The sequence below is a fragment of the Desmodus rotundus genome, chromosome 3 (assembly GCF_022682495.2).
Source record: "Desmodus rotundus isolate HL8 chromosome 3, HLdesRot8A.1, whole genome shotgun sequence".
NCBI classification, from domain to species: domain Eukaryota; kingdom Metazoa; phylum Chordata; class Mammalia; order Chiroptera; family Phyllostomidae; genus Desmodus; species Desmodus rotundus.
The window spans coordinates 201,612,078-201,631,532 of NC_071389.1; the positions used below are offsets into that span (position 1 = coordinate 201,612,078).

General features: G+C 59.0%; 2 protein-coding genes across 6 annotated transcripts in view; one reads left to right on the plus strand and one right to left on the minus strand.

The window, feature by feature from the left end:
• Nucleotides 1–3,314: 3,314 nt before the first annotated feature.
• On the plus strand, nucleotides 3,315–19,447 carry SELENOO (selenoprotein O). The gene is made up of 9 exons (XM_024579661.4): nucleotides 3,315–3,939; nucleotides 10,804–11,007; nucleotides 12,263–12,443; nucleotides 13,236–13,366; nucleotides 13,821–14,101; nucleotides 17,344–17,494; nucleotides 18,391–18,576; nucleotides 18,702–18,858; nucleotides 18,961–19,447. Exons 1-9 carry the CDS (start codon nucleotides 3,359–3,361, stop codon nucleotides 19,132–19,134), a joined length of 2,046 nt encoding a protein of 681 aa, XP_024435429.3. The 5' UTR covers nucleotides 3,315–3,358; the 3' UTR covers nucleotides 19,135–19,447.
• The window catches only part of TUBGCP6 (tubulin gamma complex component 6), a 28,565-nt gene continuing 17,113 nt past the window's right edge, over nucleotides 8,004–19,455 (minus strand). For 2 of the 5 annotated variants that reach the window (XM_045186818.3, XM_045186815.3), the window contains one exon: nucleotides 18,701–18,832. The gene's annotated coding sequence lies outside the window, so the exon portion shown is untranslated. Of the gene's footprint in view, nucleotides 8,262–18,511; nucleotides 18,833–19,455 lie in introns of those variants that run through there. The other 3 variants (XM_045186817.3, XM_024579121.4, XM_045186816.3) reach the window with 3 other exon arrangements.

A 19,455-nucleotide genomic window follows, 5' to 3' on the forward strand; every position in this document is an offset into this window, starting at 1 on the left:
GGACACTCCCGCCCGGGTCTGTGCCCGCCCTGGCAGGTTGGGGGGTGGGGGAGCCCAGGGCCTTGAACAAAAGGCTCATTGGGACCCAGCACTCCCACCTCCAGGAAAAGACCACAGTGAGCACAGTGCAGCTTGGGCGTCTGCGGGCAGGTGTGGAGGGAGCTTAGCTGGTGGGGTTGGGTGGGCTCTTCCCCTGTGACACCTGTCCTGGGCTGGGCCTTGCTGCTCTCTGCTCTGGTCCTGGCGCAACACCAAAGAGCAGGAAGAGGGGCCAGCAGGCCAGTGGGTCTCACTAACCCAAGGTGGGCTGGGGGTCTGGAGGCTCCAAAGCTGAGGTCTTCTCCCATAGGCCCAGGTCTGCACCCTGCAGGCCTCTTAGTTCCCATGAGGACCTGCCTTGGGGAAGGACCGACAAGGACAAGGTCCTGCTCTAGTCCTGTGTTGGGAGGGGCCAGCCGGACTTGGGGCAGCACCTGAACACTGCCTGGCTAGGAAGAGGAAGCGGGGATGCCAAGGCTGACCCAGCACCGCAGGTGAGGCCCCTGCTGGACACGCTGGGAAGTGGTGGTGTCCAGAGCTGAGGGGATGGTGGCTGCCTGTCTGCTGGGAGCCAGGTTGTGTCCGCTGCTGGGTTACCACAGCAGCCTGTGGGGGCTCTGGTCCCTAGTCCAGTCCCCCGAGAGCACTGCCCCCTCCCAGGCCCTGACCCCTCCTGGCCCTTATCCGCCACCGGAAGGAACCACTCTCAGATCTGGATGAACCACAGGGCTCCCAGTGGGGCGTGCACCATCTGGCCAGAAGGAGTCAGCACCCACTTCCAGGTGAGCAGCCTGCAGCAAGGAGACTATGTATGTATCATTTGTAAGAGCCAGAGGGGTCGCTGTCCAAAGCCGGCAGGGAAGGGCCGGCTGAGCAGCTCGCCTTCTGAGTCCATCCTCAGACCTCAGCCCCAGGCACAGTCGTTCACTGAGCCCTGTTTGTGGTCAGGAAAGGCTGGGAGACACCCAGACACCCACTTCTCAGGGGACAAAGAAAGATGCCCAGGACACAAGGCTCGGTGAAGCCAGGAAGCCACACGGCGGGGCATAAAATAACACACATCAAACTGGGGCAGCAGCTGTGGACCTTCGCCCTACTTCTGGTACATTTATCACATCTGCATTACATCTACATTTATTTCATCACAAGTATGGTTATGTTGGGAAGCAGAGAAACAGTAAGGTTTTATTTTCTCAAATGAACAAAAAGTGCTTAGGGGAGGGTGGACATCCGTCTGGAACAGGCGGGGCCAGCCCTTGGGCCTGCAGGCACCGCGTAACTACAGGCTCTGTGAGACGCAAACGCAAAGCAGCTGGGCGGCCCCTAGGAGAGGAGACTGGGGCAGGGAGAGGTGCCTGGACTTCGAGAGAGGGCAGCAGGAGCTTGGGAGGCATGGGAGGTGGGCGGTAGGAGGGTGGTGCTGCCTGTGGGCACAGGGGTGCTGCCAGGCACCTGAGGTCCTTGTTCCTCTGTCTGCAGTTTTGACCCCCTCCAGGGACACAGGGTGGGGGTGGGATGGGGGAGGATTGGCAGCCATCCTCACTCCGGCGCTGGCTGGTGGTACAATGACTGTGGCCAGGTCGGCCTCACAGGCCATGATCCGTGGCCGCAGTGCCAGGGCAGGAATGTACCCCGGGGACACGCTGGGATATGGGGAACCACACACGGCCCATGCACTGCGGCGCGCTGCTCACCGCACCACAAGGCCGAGGCCCCTCAGTAGAAAGCCTCACTGAATGTCCAAGCCTGGTTGTCTCCATCCTCCTTGTGGGTCGGGACCAGAGAGGGGCCCAGTCAGCTCCAGCCCAGCTCGGCCAGACCCCATGCTGCCTCAGCATCTACCTGTGAAGGACAAGCCCGTAGAAGTCCAGGAGGCCAGAGGCTGGGGGCCTGAGCAGACCTGCCAGAACCTGCGGCACCCTCCAGGCGTGCCCTCTGGCCATGAGCTCGGTGAGAGCAGCCTGTGGGGCACAGAACCTGGCACTCACTGGGCCTCCGTAATATCCAGTCCCACCAGAGTGGATGGTGGAGTGAGGGGAAGGAGATAAGTCAGGAGGGCAAGGTGCCACCCAGCCTCCCAGACAGTTAGGAAGGGGGCTGGGAACAGGGCACTCTGCCAGCAGGCCAGGGGGTCAGGAGCTATCAGGCGAGGGTTCCGGAGCAGGACAATCACCACGCTGTCCCCCACACACACAGAAGGTATGGCCATTGTCCATCTCATGGACAAGGATCCTGAGGGGGTGAGGGGTTCCCGGAGGTCACTCAGTAGGTGGGGGCAAGGCTGGTTCACAGAAGTCACAGCAGCCCATGTTGTGGCCCAGGCCCAGGAGGTGGCTCCTTGAAGTTAAGCATAGAATCCAGACAGGAGGGACTCCATGAATTTGGCGGGGTGTATCTGGCCCAGCTCCTGGTGGCAGGCTTTACTTTGGGACCAGTGCGGGAGGGTATTGGGAAACCCCTCCAAGGACCAGGCTCGAAATGTTCACAAATCAGCACATATTAGCGGGGCCAGCTCAGTAGGGCTCCTCTGAACCCACCACGAGTCTTTTCTGCAACCTGACCCAACTTTTTACCTGGGGGCGGGCCCTTCAAAGTCAGGCGCCCCGCGCCCGCCCAACACCCCTGCGCACCTACGGAGAGTTCTCTAAGCCGGGCGCTGCTTCCCCGCAGCAAGAGAAACAGGAAGCCGGGGGGCGCGCTTGTTCCACAGAGCAGCGCTGTGCGAGGAAACACGGGGTGACGCGGAGCAGGCACTGGCGGGCGTGGAATCCCGCACATACGAAGGTGCAAAAGCCCTGCTCCAGGGAGGCGCCGGCCGGCTCTCCAGTTTAGCTCCGCCCTGGGGCTCTTCCGGGCCCAGAACTGCCCTCACCGCCCCTCGGCCAGATCTGGAGAAATGTTGTCCCTTCGGTCCCGGTGCACGGCGCCGCAGAGCACAACCAGGGCCCGACCCTCGGCATCACCACCCTCGAGCACCCAGCCTGGACTGCCAGGTGTTTCCCGGGTGGCACCTCCAGGGACCCGCTAGCTGTTACGCGGGGCAGGCATTCTGGACGGCCCGGTCGCCTCTGGCCACCCCAGCCCCCAGCTGCAGCCTTGAGGACCCGGACCGGAGAGACGCAAACCCTTCCGTGGCGGCAGAGGTGCCAAATCGCAGAAGCGGACTGATGGGCCACACAACCAATCAAAATCGAACGTTTGTGGGCGCGTCCCGCGCAGGCGCAGATGCGGACAACGCCCCTCCTGCTATTGGGCGGCGAGGCACGTGGGTGGGGCTTCCTGTCCGGGCGGTGAGGTTTCCGCCGCAGCGGCGACGCTTATGGCCTCGCTCAAAGCCGCGCTCGCGGCGTCTCTCGCGGCCACCCGCACCCTGTCGCCGCTTCTCGGTTGCTACCCGCCACCCACGCTCTGCTCCACCTCGGCCACCGCCCGCGGCGCCGCCATGGAGCCGGCGCCCCGTTGGCTGGCGGGGCTGCGCTTTGACAACCGCGCCCTGCGCGCGCTGCCGGTGGAGACGCCTCCGCCGGATCCTGAGGGCGCAGCGTCCGTGCCGCGGCTGGTGCCCGGGGCCTGCTTCAGCCGCGTTCGGCCCGTGCCACTGCAGCAGCCGCGCCTCGTGGCACTGTCGGAGCCCGCGCTAGCGCTGCTGGGCCTGGGCGCGCCGCCCGCCGACGCCGACGCCCGCGATGCGCGCGAGGCCGAGGCCGCGCTGTTCTTCAGCGGCAATGCGCTGCTGCCGGGCGCCGAGCCTGCCGCGCACTGCTACTGCGGCCATCAGTTCGGCCAGTTCGCCGGGCAGCTCGGTGACGGCGCCGCCATGTATCTGGGCGAGGTGTGCACGGAGGCCGGCGAGCGCTGGGAGCTGCAGCTCAAGGGCGCTGGCCCCACGCCCTTCTCCAGGTGGGCGCCTCTCCAGGTGTACTCGGGGGGCGGACACGTGCCCAGAGTTCTCCCCCCACTTTGGAGTGAGATGTCACTCTGGAAAGTTCGAGCTAGGGATGGAGGACTTGTGGGTGGCAGCGGCCTGGCGAAGGGAACAGCTGGTGGGGAGGCCCAGGCCTGAAAGCAGGCCCTGGGCCGGGCTCCTGCCCCGGCTGGCCTCAGCCCTGTGTAGCGGCTGACCCCGCAGTTCTCACAGACCGTCCCAGGACTTGAGCACGGAGCGCACTGCGCACCACGAGCGCAGGGGAGCCAGGGCGACTTGACAGGCAACCACCCAGCAGGAGACTTAGACATATCTCTAAGAACAGAACGAAATTATGTGGAAAGACAACAAAACTTCCATCTCACCGAGTGGGACACCAAGGCTGAGTGGAGGCGCCTGGGGTGTACCTGCTGCCCGTATCCTCTGCTGGGAAGGGGCCAGGCCTGGGCCCAGCAAGAGGTTGGGGGTGCTGGGGCCCAGGCCTGCAGAGCAGGGCCAACGAGGGCTGGGGTGAGCAGATAATGCCCCGACCAGGGCTCAGGGTCTCCTGCCCTGTCCCCCGGGGAGACTGCGTGTGGCTTGTCCCAGGTGTGAGTGACACCTCTGGAAACCAGCCTGGCACCCACCCCAGGGCTCTCTGCAGGGTGAGGGTGCCCGTCCCTGGCCGGCAAGAGCCTCAGCACACAGCTGTGCCACCGCCACCTTCTGGTCTGTGCGAGGGCCTGTGAGAGCCAGGTGACCCACCCTGCAACTCCTTGCCGCCCCTCCCTGGCAGGCTGCTTCCCTCCACCATGCTGAGCATCTGCCTGTGCCCCTGGCATGGAGACAAGAGCCCTCAGCCTCGGGCTTCCCAGCCCTGCAGTCCAACCCTGTTCTGACCCTGCAGCACGGTGGGCAGAGTCAGACTTGACGCCTGACCCAGCAGGGCACTGCCCCTCAGGCACAGGCAGTACCATCCACTACACAGTTCCTGTGTTTGGTCCATAGTCATTAGGTGTTTGCTGAGTGGCTAAGAAAAGTGCACTAAAGTTGGCATTTTATGTTCAAAGAAAACCTGAGGGCATGTCTCTCTTCCGGCCACTTGGCGCTCTGCCCTCCTTCCAGGGATTGGACATGCCACTCACCCCCACCCCAAGCAGCTTTTCTCCAGCCCTCAGAGTAGCCGGTGCTTCCTGGTCCCTCAGCCTACAGACCGACTGCCCCTGTGGTTCAGCGGGCACTCCCCCCGTGTGCGGCAAACGTGCTGCTCAGAGCCATCCGCGCCGGCGGCCAACCGAGGAGTTGTTGCCTCGGAGAGATGTGCGAGTGTGTCTTGCCCTGGGCCTGCTCGTGCGTGTGCACGGTTAAGTTCCGTGTGTGCTTTCGGATCATTTGTTTCTGCCAGTTACGAAGACAGACCTTCTATGAGAGTGATAGGCTGTTGGGAGTCACTTTTATGCTCGAACACGTGAGTTTTTAAGTCAGTGTTTCCAGACCTGATGTCTGATAGGTTTTCCTTTAAAAGAAAGGGGTCATTTGACCCCTCACTTAGGTTGGCAGCCACCGCCCCCTCATGTCCTGAGGTCCCAGCCTCAGTAACACTTGAGACTAAAGTCCACAGTGGGTTCAGATGGCTTCGGCCAGCTGCTTCGTGAGTCCCCGGGTGTGCGTGTTGGGGGTGGGCAGGTAGCTTTTCCCTTCTGCCTCCTGCTTGCTGTGGGGGTCAGGACTCCAAGACCAGCCTCTCGGGCACATGCAGAGCTCATCCTCAGCTGAGTCCATCCCAGCAGGTTAGCTGAGCACAGATGTGGGCAGGAAGGAGAAGGGACTTGTCATGTGTCCTGTTGGCTGCGTGGGACGGGGTGCCCTTGAGGCTCCTCACACTGCTGTGTGACTGTTGCACAGTTCTGGAGTCTGCATTGGGAGCCTCCCCCTGGGCCAGATTGGCGATGAGCGCAGTCTGTGCCAGCTCCTCTGGGACAACTTGGGATCTAGCTGGGCTGGGGACTGCCAGGCCGGGGAGGGGCAGCAAGGAGTTGCAGGGTGGGTCACCTGGCTCTCACAGGCCCTCGCACAGACCAGAAGGTGGCGGTGGCACAGCTGTGTGCTGAGGCTCTTGCCGGCCAGGGACGGGCACCCTCACCCTGCAGAGAGCCCTGGGGTGGGTGCCAGGCTGGTTTCCAGAGGTGTCAATCACACCTGGGACGAGCCACACGCAGTCTCCCGGGGGACAGGACAGGAGGCCCTGAGCCCTGGTCGGGGCGTTATTTGCTCTCCCCAGCCCTTGTTGACCCCGTTGTGCAGGCCTGGGCCCCAGCACCCCCAACCTCTTGCTGGGCCCAGGCCTGGCCCCTTCCCAGCAGAGGATACGGGCAGCAGGTACACCCCAGGCGCCTCCACTCAGCCTTGGTGTCCTGCTCAGTGAGATGGAAGTTGTGTTCATTGTCTTCCCATATAATTGCATTCTGAAAGGACATGTCTCAGTCATTGCAGACGCCTTTCTGCGTGGGAGTGTCCCAGGCCAGGCCTGGCTCTCAAGTGCCGAGATCCAACTCATTCGTTGGGGTGTTTGTTTGTTGGATGGGGGCTCTTGGCGGCCAGAGCGGCCAGCCCCCTAATCTTATAAGGAGGGCCGAGGATGTGACTCTTGCAGGCCAGCCATTCCTGTGCTGCTGCCACTTTCCTTTTTCTTTTTCTTTTGTTTTAAAGTTTTTATTTATTTATTTATTTTAGAGGAGAAGGGAGAGAGGAAGAAAAACATAAATGTGTGGTTGCCTCTCATGCACCCCCTACTGGGGACCTGACCTGGACTGCAACCCAGGCATGTGCCCTGACTGGGAATCAAACCAGCGACCCTTTGGTTTGCAGGTTGGCCCTCAATCCACTGAGCCACACCAGCCAGGGCTCCTTTTTCAATTTAAAAAAGCAATGGTGTTTCTGGTCTGGCATGTAAGAAGCCTGGAAATCTCCATTTCGTTCCAACGAGAAGTAGAAAGCCGAACAAAATGACAAATCGACACTCTTAGCTCTGTAAGAGAAGAGAAGGCACAGGGCACACTCCACCCCAGGTCACAGAGACTGGTGGGCAGAAACAGAGAGTCACAACTCTCCAGAGTAGGGTGACCCTCAGCAGGACCCTTGCTCTGTCAGTGATGGAGGCTTAGTGTAGACAGCTCACTTAAAAACACTCCGGGGGGGCCACTCACGAGGGGGTGCCACAGTCCTGTGAGTTTTACTTCCTGGAGTTCTATTAGGTTCTCAGTAAATTCCGGAGAATAACCCCCTGTGTTTCTGGAAGGGGCGAGGAACCGTGGGAAAGTCACGGCACTGTGTTCGACTGTGTGTTTATGTACGTGTGCCTGTGTAAAAGTGAGATTGATGACCTGAGGGGTGGAAGGGAGGGACTGGGATTATTTTCTTATTATAAGGCGGTCACACTACCCGGAAGTGGTATAGTGTTATTTGAAAGTGGACTTGGATTAGTTGTAAATGTGTATTACAAAATCTAGGGCATCCACTGCAAATAAGTAAAAATATGTATAACTATACAGGTATAACTGATATGTTATACCTGTATAGTTATGTACATGAGGAGAGAGCTGATGAAAAGAGAAAAACAGAATCACAAAATGCTCAATTAAGACCACAAAAGGCAGAAAAGGAGTGGAAGACAAAACCAGAAAACAAAAGGCAACAAATAGAAAATAATCACAAATATGGTGGAATTTAATGTATGTCAATATCACCTTGAACTTCAGTGGTGTAAATGCAATAATTAAAACACAAGAGGTTGTCAGAGTAGATAGAAAAGCATGACCCAAATATTTGTAGTCTATAAGCAGCTCACTTTAAAGACATGTAAGGATTAAAAGTAAATATACTGTGCTAATCAAAAGAAAGCCTGGGGTCGCTAAATTAACTCGACAGAGAAGCCTTCCGAGCAAGGAAAGCCGCCGGGGACGCAGGGGCGCTGCAGAAGGTAGGGGGTCAGTTCTCCGAGAAGACGGAAGGATCCCTAATACGCATGCGCACACCGAACAGCGGCGTGCGGGACTGCGGGACTGCGTGAAACGAAACAATAGAGCTGCGAGGGGAAATACTCGAGTCCAACACTGCTTCGAGACTTCAGAACCCGTCTATCAGAAATGATCCAGTTCAGCATTCAGGAAACCAGTGAAAGCGTAACCGCATTCAACAGCACCGCCAGTCAGCCTGATGTCGTCAGCATCTCCAGGCTCCTTCACCCGCGGCAGCAGCGCACGTCTTCTCAGGCTCCCGTGAACACGCACGGGCAGAGCGTCCTGGGCCACGAACTCTCCTTCCCAAACAGAAGAGAACAGGAAGCGTACAGCGTTTGCTCTCAGACACAATGGGATTAAACTAGAAACCCGCAAGGGAAGAGAAGGAAGCTGGAAAATCCCAAAGTACTTGGAGCTTAGGATGCACATATCTGAATAACATGTGTGTCAAAGAGGGAATCTCAAGAGAGATTTTTTAATATTTTGAATGAAATGAAAATGAAAACAACTTAAAATTTGTTTTATATATATAACACTATATATTATATATTTTTTTAAATATAGAGCACTGAATGCAAATGTTAGCAAATAAGAAAGATCTAAAACTAATTATTCTTTCACCTTAGGAAATTAGAAAAAGAGCAAATCAAATCCGAAGTAAGCAGAAGAAAAAAAAAAAATTAGAGCAGAAATTGAAATAGGAAATAGAGAAAATCAACTAAACCAAAAGCCTGGTTCTTCTTGAAAGGCTTTACTTACTTTTTAGAAGGGGCAGGAGGGAGACAGGGAGAGAAATATCGTTGCGTTGACCCACAGCCTAGGTATGTGCCCTGACTGGGAATCGAACCAGTGCCTTTCCAGTTCACAGGCCAGCACTCAATCCCCTGAGCCACACCATCCAGGGCCAAAAGCTTATTCTTTGAGCAGAGGAGCAGAATCGTAATCCTCCAGCCAGGCCCGCTGAGAAAAACGAAGGACACACACTACCAGTGACAGCAATGGCAGGAGGGCGTCACTGTGGGCCCCAGGACACCGAGAGGATGGGGAGGGGGTGCCACGAGCACCTCTGTGCCCACACATGACGACAGGGTGCAACGGACCACATCCCTGGAAGACGCAATTTGCCAAAACTCACACAGGACGAGAGACGACGGGAGAGGCCCATGGCTGTTGAAGAAACTGAACCGACAATTAATAGCCTTCTGGAGCAGAAAGCGCCAGCTCCAGGTGGGTCCCTGGAGAGTCTCCCACACGTTTCGGGAGAAACTGTACCAGTTCTGTACAACCCCTCCCAGAGTCTGGGGGCAGAGGGGAGACTTCCTGACTCATCCTGGGAGGCCAGCGTTACCCCAATACCAAACCCAGACCAAGAAATGCAGAAAAACGGCAGAGCAGTATCTCCTCCAACGAACACAGATGCGAAACCTTCAACAGAGTTTCAGTAAATCGAGTCCAACAGTGGGTGAGAGGAACGGAACCCCACGACCACGCGGGGGTTAGGGTGAGGGACACAAGCTGCTTCAGCGTTCAGACGTCGGTCATGTGACCGGTCCCATCACCGGGCCACAGGAAAAAACTCACACAATCATCTCAACAGAGGCAGAGAAAATGTTTGATAAGATTCAACACTAGGTCTAGACAGAAACATCCTCAACTTGATAAAGAACATCTACACAAACCTACAGCTAACAGCTACGTAGGTAAGGTGTCCCACTGCCACTGCTTTTCAGCATTATACTGGAAGGCCTAGTTAAAGCATTAAGGTGAAAAGGGCAACCTGGCGTGGCTCAGTGGACTGAGCACAGGCTTGCAACTTTAGGGGTCACCGGTTCGATTCCCAGTCAGGACACATGCCTGAGGTGTGAGCCAGGTCCCCATGGGGGGGTGAGAAAGGAAACATTGGTGTTTCTCTCCCTCTGTTCATCCCTTCCCCTCTCTCTAAAAATAGGGTTTTTTTAAAAAAAGAAAGTAACAAGTTTTTTTTTTATAAAAAGAAAAGACACGGAGGAAACTAGTTCAGATGGCTGAGTGAAAGAAGCCTGTCCGCAAGGCCACACGCTGCGATTCCAGCTCTGACATTCTGGAAAAGGCAAAACCTATGGAGACGAAAAGACCTCGGGGTCCAGGGGAGGGATGAGTCGTGGGCACGGGGGCTTCTGGGGCGGCGAAGCTCTGTGTGACACCAATGGTGGAAACACGTCCTTGTACGTCTGCCTGACCCCAGAGTGCAGGGTGGCAACGTCACCTCTGGACTATGGGGGATGTGGCGTGTCCGTGGGTTCACCAGTCCTGATGAACCGGCCGGCAGGGACGATGATGGCGGGGAGGCTGTGAGTGTGGGGGCGCAGGGGGTGTGTGGGAAATCTCCGCACCTGCCACTCAATTTTTCTGCAAACCTGAAACTGCTCTGGGAAGTAGTCTGTCGGAAATAATACGGGCTCAGTGTGAAGACCCTGAGGTCGTTCCCCACGACGAGCAGTGCTTTGTGCGGGTTGTGTACTAAGTGTTTTTGTGAAATAAGTGCATAAAGATAGGACGGCAGGTTCGCAAGTGCGTGTGTGTGAGTGCGATGTGATGATTGGGCTGGGCCCTGCGTCCGGGCCCGGTAGGGCTTTCTCTGCCCTTGACTTCCAGCCTTAGGCCAGTGCTGGCACTTGGCTCCAGACCTGGGACATCACTGGGGCTTGTCATTACCTGGCGTCCTGTAAGGACTTTTCCAGTGACATTACAGCTGCCTGTGATGTTAGCGTGCTTTCTCTCGGGCCCTTCCCTCTGCCCCTGGACCTCGGTGTGGAGCGGCCACCTGCCCGAGCCGCTCAGTGACCCTATGTTTGCTTCTAGACAGGCTGACGGCCGCAAGGTCCTGCGGTCCAGCATCCGGGAGTTCCTGTGCAGCGAGGCCATGTTCCACCTGGGGGTCCCCAGCACGCGGGCTGGCGCCTGCGTCACATCCAAGTCCACAGTCGTGCGGGACGTGTTCTACGACGGCAATCCCAGGCCCGAGCCGTGCGCAGTTGTGCTGCGGATAGCTCCCACCTTCCTCAGGTGCCACAGCTCCCGCGGGCCTGTCCGCACACGGGCAGTTGCCGCGTTGCAGGAGACATGCTAAGGGAACTCGGGGACACGTTCAGGGCCCGGCCCTGGCCAGTCCCTAGAACAGCAGAGCCAGGACGGCCGTGAAGGATGCTTTGGCCCACAGGGTGGGACTTACCAGCAGAAGGCACCAGGCGTTTTCTGGGTCAGGAGTCCTGTCCCACATGGGGACAGCAGTGCCCAGCCCACCCACATGCCCTTCTGCGGGTCCTTGTTGCCACTGAAAGAGCTGGCAGTAGCAGCTGAGTGCAGCTGGCCCGGCAGCCCCTGGAAGCCCCAGCGAGGGGTGCAGGGCCTCGGGCCGCCAGGGCTGGGCTATCCAAGCAGAGCTGTGGGAAGGGAGGTGGACGGCGCTGTGTACTCGGAGTCTGTGACAGGAGCCGCATACAACTCACCAGGAAAGTGGCCTCACTTAGTCATTCTGAGAAAGGGGCCGTTCCTGCCTGGTGTGCCTGCGGCCCGTACACCACTCACTGATCCGACTCCTTTCTGGCTCCGTCTCTGACGTGACGTCACTGGGCCATGTGGCATCAAACCCAGAGCTGTCAGGGGCCACACTGACCCAGGACATGCATGTCATAACACCTAAGGTGGCTCAGCTGCCACCAGGCCAGTCTCTAGTGTTCCCTTTTGTCACCTAGGGATGGCAGGAGCCAAGGTAGGGGCCAGCCTGGTCCCGGGAGACCGGGGGTTTCTCCCCACAGTGGCACCACTGGCATTTTGACCCATTACCCTGTGCTGTGGGGCCACCCTGGGCCTTGTTGGGTGTTGGGCAGCATGCCTGGCCTCCACCCATTGGCTGCTGGTGGTAACCCGTAACAACCACCAAAAATGTCTCCAGACAGCCCTTCATGTCCTCCAGGGGACAAAGTGACTGTGGTGGAGAACTGGGCAGTGTCCTGCTTGTCACTGCACTGCAGGACGCCAGTGACGGACATGCCCCTAGGTGTGGGCAGATAAGCCCAGAGCCCTTCCTGCCTGGTGGGGGCGAGGGGCAGTGTCAGCTGCGGCATTTCTGGGCCGCATGGAACTTGACCAAATGTGAGCTGAGAGACTGCTGCCCCGCGCTGGTTCTGTGGAGATCAGGTGTCTGTGCCTCCCACTGTCGGCTGTGGGTCTAGCAGCCAGACTGCTCCCTCTTCCTTTTCTTCCCCAGGGGTGGGGGGGGCACACAGTTAGCCTGTTGAAAACATGGGTCTCCCTCCAGGTTTGGGTCCTTTGAGATCTTCAAGCCCGAGGACGAGGACACGGGGCGCGCAGGCCCCAGCGTGGGGAGGAACGACATTCGAGTGCAGATGCTGGACTATGCAATCAGCACCTTTTACCCTGAAATCCAGGCCACGCATGCGGGCGACACTGTGCAGAGGAACGCTGCCTTCTTCCGGGAGGTGGGTTCCTGAGGGTGCTGGGACTGCCGGGGCGGCCCAGGGCCAGCGCTCCTTCCAATAGAAGTGGGCCCGCCCTGCACTGCTCGCTCGGAACCCCCTGCTGCTGCACTCTTCTCCTTCCGTCTTTGCTGGGCCGGGGCATGAGCTCAGTTCCACCTGCCACGGGTGGTCGGGCAGTCAGGCAGTCGCGCTGTCTCTGTTGGTGAAGCTGAGGGGATGCTGCCACCCGTGCCTGGAACGTCCCAGCCTCACGCAAGGCACGTGGCACGTGCAGGCTGTGTCTGGGAGCTGGGCTGTGGGGAGCGGCTTGTGGGGCTGTGGCTGGCATGTCCTCGAGGCTGTTCGGAGTGCTGGGCGGTAGGCCTGGGGGGAAGAGCACCAGGGCTGGTGGCTGGGCCCTGGCCGTGGCGGGCAGTCCCTGGCATGAGGCGGGGCCTGGCACAGGGGCCTGGACCCGGGGCAGGTTTTGCCTGACGACGTGGTGACGCTCTTGTTTCCACGTGGCCGTCCTCCTGGGCCTGAGCCGTGGGAGTGCTGGGTTTCATGGCTTTCCTGGCAACAGCCCGTCAGTGGGCACACAAAGCTGGCGGATGGCGTGGGTGGTGACTGGAGCCCTCACGTCGACTCGCCCAAAGCACTCTCCCAGGTGCTCGCGAGCGCACTCCCGCCGGGCCCAGTGCTGGTCGTGGCTGCGGGGTCCGGGACAGGGCCCCTCAGAGGGGCCCAGCTCTCCAGGGAGGGAAACGGACAGGCACGGGGCCACCAGGAGCAACCAGGCCCATCCTGCCCCAGGTGACACGTCGCACGGCCCGGATGGTGGCTGAGTGGCAGTGTGTCGGCTTCTGCCACGGCGTGCTCAACACGGACAACATGAGCATCGTGGGGCTCACCATCGACTACGGGCCCTTCGGCTTCCTGGACAGGTGGGCACACACACCCACAGTGCCCATTCGCCGGGCGGGGGAGGGGCCGGCAGGCCCCTGTGGCTGCTCTAGTAACGCCTGGCTGGTATTCCCGGCAGTGGAGACCCCTGAAGGTGTTGGTTTCATGCCTGGAAAAGCACTTTAACAGGGCGCCCCCCCCCACCCTGGCAAGGAATGGACGGGGAGGCAGTGACAGGAGCAGATCGTGTGCAGAAGTGGGCAGTGCCAGCAAGGGGCAGGGCTCCCAGGGCAGCACCGAGGGACCCGTGCTTCCTGCTCTTGTGGTGGAACCGTCAAGGCTGGCAGCTGACTTGGTGGGCAGGAGAGTGGAGGACAGCTGCAGGGTCCTTGAGCTGAGCCTGCAGGGCCAGGACCCTGGGGGGGACAGCGCTTTGGGCACCCACAGTCCCCTGGACAGGTCCCCTCCGGCAGCTCCTTCTCCCCCACGTGGTAGGTATGACCCCGACCACGTGTGCAACGCCTCAGACAACGCCGGGCGCTACGCATACAGCAGGCAGCCCGAGGTGTGCAAGTGGAACCTGCAGAAGCTGGCGGAGGCCCTGCAGCCCGAACTGCCCCTGGAGGTGGGCGAGGCCATCCTGGCGGAGGAGTACGAGGCCGAGTTCCACAGGCACTACCTGCACAAGATGCGCAGGAAGCTGGGGCTCGTGCGGGCTGAGCGGGAGGAGGATGCAGCCCTGGTGGCCAAGCTCCTGGAAACCATGCAGCTGACCGGTGAGTGGGGGTGGGCGGCCACGCCACCATGGGGAAGTGCACAGAGGGTGGAATGTCCCCTTTAACCGTCTCTCGTGTGCGTTTCAGTGGCACTGCATACGTTCACACTGCGGGGCAGCCGTCACCACCATCCAGAACTTTCCATCTTCCCCAACTGCAACTCTGTCCCCATTAACATGCTCCACATAACCCTCTGGCACCCACCTTCCTGCTTGCTGTCCCTGTGACCTCGACTCCTGTGGGCCCTCATAGAAGTGAAATCCCACAGCAGCTGTCCTTTTCTGTCCAGCTTTTGTCACTGAGCATCGCGTCCTCCAGGCCCCCCATGCTCATCAAGGCTGAGCAATGGGATGCCCGTATGCACAGACCTGCCGTGCTGAGCCCCCACCCACCAGTGGATGGATTCCGTCATCTGGGGGGTTGACTTCTCCCTTTAGCTCCTGGGAAAACACGTACAAACACACGAGTGTGTCTCCAGCCCTGCAGCCCTCCGGGTTGCACACTTACTGGTGGGGCCTTGGGGCATGCTCACTCGCCTGGCGCTCTGGCCGGCACAGACAGGAAGCGTGCCGTCCTCTACCACTCAGGACGGCCTTTCTCTGGGCCTCTCGTGCCCTTCACAGGTTCAGGAAGTCTCCCATCTGCACCAGTCGAGGTGACACGGTCTCATCCTTCATTCATAGCTCGTCTTAGTCCATTTGAGCTGCTGTGATAAATGGCCACAGATGGGGCCTCAGATGACGGACACGGACCTCTCAGTCCTGGAGGCTGGGAGTCCGAGACCGGAAGCCAGCACAGGGGCCCCTGGTGACACCTCTTCCTCATTTATAGATGGCCGTCCTCACACTGGGCCCTCACAGGGCAGGGCAGAGCAAAGCGCATCTCTGTCTCTTCTTACAAGGACATGAGTCCCTCGTAGGCCCCACCCTCATGGCCTGACCACCTCCCTAAGACCAGCCCCCCCGACTCTGTGCCCCTGGGGATGGAGGCTCCGTGCATGGACCTGGGGGCACAGACACCGGTCCGTGGGAGGGCCCCTTGCGGCCGTGGTGCCTGCTCCTTTTTCCGTACTGGCCGGCTTGCGAGGGTTCTGTTGAGGACGTCTGCACCTGCACAGGCTGTGGGCCTGTACTTTTCTTTCTCTGTGGTGTCTGGCTGACTTGCAGATCAAGGCCCTGCTGGGCTCAGAATAAATGAGGAAGGGTTCCCTGTGTTTTAGAGGAGCGTGAGGAGTTGTTAGTCCTGTGAATGTCGGATAGAATTCACCAGCGAAGCTGCCAGGTCCAGGGCTTTCCGTGTTAGGGAGGTACTGGGCTAGTAATTCCATGTCCTCACTGGGTACAGAACTATCTAGATTTTCTTGAGTCGGTCTGACAATTTGTTTCTAGGAATTTGTCCATTTTGCCCAAGTTATCTAATTTATTGGCATGTAATTGTTCACTGTATTCTCTTAGTCTTTTATTTCTGTCATCAGTAATACCCACACTGATTTCCGGTTTTAGCTCACTTTTCGTCGTCAGTGTGTCTAAGTTTGTCAATTTTGTTGATCTTTTCAAAGAACCGACTTTGTTTGATTGATTCTTCTGTTTCTCACTTCTCTCTCCTCTAAGCGTCACTTCCTCCCATTCTGCCAACTTTGATCCTATTTTTCCTACTTCATTACTTATGTCTGTTAGGTTTTGAGTGGAGGTTTTCCTAACTGCCGTGTGACAGGCAGCACACTCACTGCAGTGCAGCGTTTGGGGGCCGTGCACCCCCACCGTGTCTCACCGCAGTGACCACCTGTGACCACAGCCCTGCTCCTCTGGCGGCGGCGGCGGCGGCCACAGGTCTGTGAGCAGCTGCGCCCGTGTTGCCTGAGGGTTTCAGGGTTTCTTTCGTTTCTTCGCTGGGCCCACTGGCTATGGAGGTGTTCACATGGGCTGTGAATGTTCCCATTTTCCGTTTGTGGTTTCCAGTTCCATTGCACTGTGGCTGGAGAAGACACCCGTCCTTTTGAATGGAGTAAAACTTGTCTGTGGCCTCACGTGGCAGTTAGGGAGCCTGTGCCCTCAGACACCGTGTGTGGCTCCGCGGGACACAATGTCATCATCTGGTTGGCTTACTGTTCATGTTCCCGGTGTCCTTGATCTGTCCGGACACCATACCCGTTTCTGGTTTTTTTCGTCCTCCCCCGAGGATATGTGTATTGATTTGGGGGGGCGGGGAGAAACACGGATGTGAGCACAGTGGGTCAGCTGCCTCCCGGACACGCCCTCACTGGGGATCAAACCTGCAACTTGGGCACGTTCCCTGACGGGGCGGGTTGCTGAGCCCGGAGGCTCTCAGTGTACAGGACGACGCTCCAGCCGAGCCCCCTGGCCAGGGCGTCACACCCGTTGTTGAAAGTGGGCTGCGCCTGTTGTCTCTCCCTTTGGTTTGGGGGTGTTCACCTTGCGTGTCCTGGGGCTCCCGTTCAGGGCATGTGTTCACACCAAGCGTTCAAGTACACTAGACATTAATGCTCTTCTTTTATACATTTTTTCACTTAAAGCCTGTTTTGTCTTTGGAGCCACTGAGCTCTTTTAGGGTATTTGCACAGGACATTTTTCCCCATCCCTCACATTCAACTCACCGGAGTCTAGAGTCTCAGAGACAGTGTAGCGGATCATTTTAAAATCCATCTGCCAGTCTCTGCTGCTTGACTGCAGTCTGATTCGCTCCCTTGTAAAGCGATTGCTGGTAAGGAAGCACGTCTGCCATCACGCTGTTCTGTCTCACACCATCGCGCCCCTCCTTTCTCCATCGCTGCGTTCGTGTTAGCTGGGTTTTGGTGGCAGTGTATGGATTCCTCATTTCCTTGTGTGCTTTTTGGGTGTTTCCTCGGGATACGGTGACAGTGTGTTCTAACCAGTCAGGCTGAGGACTCACGGTGTCGGTCCTGCTGAGCCCTCTGCTGAGAGGCTTGTGGACACTGCAGCTGGAGGGCCCAGGCCTCCCCAGGGCCTGCACCACTGCACCCACTTTACAGAGGAAGGGACTGCGGCGGGAGGCCTTGCCATGTCTGGAGTGGCACCTGAGCTGGGGGACAGGTGGGTGGGGGCTGAGGAACAGGCCAGAGGAGACCCTGGACCTGACGCAGAGTAGAGCCCCACCATGTTGGCAGGACAGGGTGGGCCAGTCTGTGAGGAGACAGCGCTACGGGAGGGATGCGCAGGACCCGGCCCCCGCCTCCCAGTGCCCAGAACGGCTCTGTGTTCCAGGTGCTGACTTCACGAACACCTTCTACCTGCTGAGCTCCTTCCCCACAGGGCCAGAGTCTGTGGACTTGGCTGAGTTCCTGACTGCGCTGACTGAGCAGTGTGCCTCCCTGGAGGAGCTGAGGCTCGCCTTCCGACCCCAGATGGATCCCCGGTGGGTGCTCAAGTCTTGCTTCCTTGGAATTTGCTTTAGAATGGGGGAGATGTGCACATCAGGGTACTAGACGGAGGGGCTGGACACCTGGAGGCCCAATTGGTTGCCCCACTCCCTGGAATAGGGGAGGGTCAAAGGAAAGGACAGCGATGCTGACAGTGGTAGGGGAGGCCAGGTGACACAGGCTGGGGGACAGAAGTCTCTGCCCTGGGTAGGCTTCCCAGACCTGCTCAGGTCTACCCAGGAAGAGCCTGTGGGCCTCAGGTTTCCGCCAGGCCATGCTTTCTACACCGCCTCCCACTGGGAGGGGCATGCATCCCTGCGGCACAGCCCCCACTCAGGACAAGACACAGGAGGTATGGTTGTGGGTTTTGATAAACAAGCCAACAGACCGGTCAGAGGGGATTTAGTGCAGCAATGTGGGGAATGGGCTGAGAGCTCTGGGCACATGGGGAGGACCAGCTGGCAGGCCCTATCCCTGACAGCAGTGACTTCCCAGGTAAGTCAGTGGTGCGTGGGACAGAGGTGGGTGCCAAGCAGCAGAGAGGGTGCCAACTCCCGGGCTCTCTGGGATCCAGGTGGTCCCATAACCTACCCTACCACCCCAGGGGTCTGCCCAAGTCAGTCACGGGTACCCGCTCCTTGGGTGCAACTCTGTCCATCACATGGAGGGGCTGCTACATGAGGGTGGGCAGCTGGTAGGTGCTCTTGCATCTGCCACATCTGTTGGGCCTGTGCTCCCCCTCCGGTCAGGCTGTAGGCAGGGGTGTAGCAGGGCAGCTGAGGTCATTTCATCCTCCTCCGGGACAGCCTTCATCGAGGTGTCCCAGGCCACAGTCCACAGCCAGGGGTGGGGACACTGCAGCCTCCTGGACACACTCATGCCCCACCCCCAGGCAGCTGTCCATGATGCTGATGCTGGCGCAGTCGAACCCGCAGCTCTTCGCGCTCATCGGCACCCGGGCCAACATCACAAAGGAACTGGAGCGTGTGGAGCAGCAGTCCCGGCTGGAGCAGCTGAGCCCGGCTGAGCTGCTGAGCAGGAACAGGAGCCACTGGGCTGACTGGCTCCAGGAGTACAGGTGAGGCCAGCCTGCAGCCCGGGTCGGTGAGGTGCCACCTGCCTGCCTGCACCGTCTGCAGGGACCAAATGGAGGAGGGGTGGGGGCTGCAGCTGCTGCAAGGTTGGGCTTGGATGTGACTCTAGAGCCAGGCTGGAGAAGGACAGGGATGGTGCCAGTGACGCTGACGCCTGGCAAGCTGAGCACGTCCGTGTCATGCATGCCAACAACCCCAAGTACGTCCTACGGAACTACATTGCGCAGAATGCCATCGAAGCTGCCGAGAAGGGAGACTTTTCAGAGGCAAGCACACACCCATCCCTCCTCCATCCCCGGGTCCCATGGCAGAGGAGGGGCCATGGGGGGAAGGGCACCCCCCAAAATCTCCCCCTTGCTCCTCTACAGGTGCGGCGGGTGCTGAAGCTGCTAGAGGCCCCATACCAAAGGGAGAGAGAGGCTGCCGAGGTCCCGGAGGCCACTGAGCCTGAGGGAGCCAGCAGGGCAGCAGAGAGGCGGCGCTCTTACAGCAGCAAGCCCCCGCTCTGGGCAGCGGAACTGTGTGTGACATGATCCTCGTAACCGCCTTGGGAACCTCTACACCAAGAGGCCCCCAAGGCCCCAAGTCATGCTGAGCCCATGAGGCGGCACCCAGCCAGTGGAGCAGCCCCACACACCCGTCTCTCCATGACGGCAGAGACGTCCAGTCAGGACCTGACCCGCCTCTGTCCGACACTGACTCAGCAAGCCCAGCACAGACCCGTGGCCAACACCCTCCTCGTAAAGAGCTGAGCTGTGCAAGGACAGCTCTGCAGGGGGACCAGGCCCAGGAGGACACAGCATGGCTCCTGCTTGTCAGGCAGCCAGCCCCTAAATAAAAGCAGCTTCCAAGGCCCGTCTCTG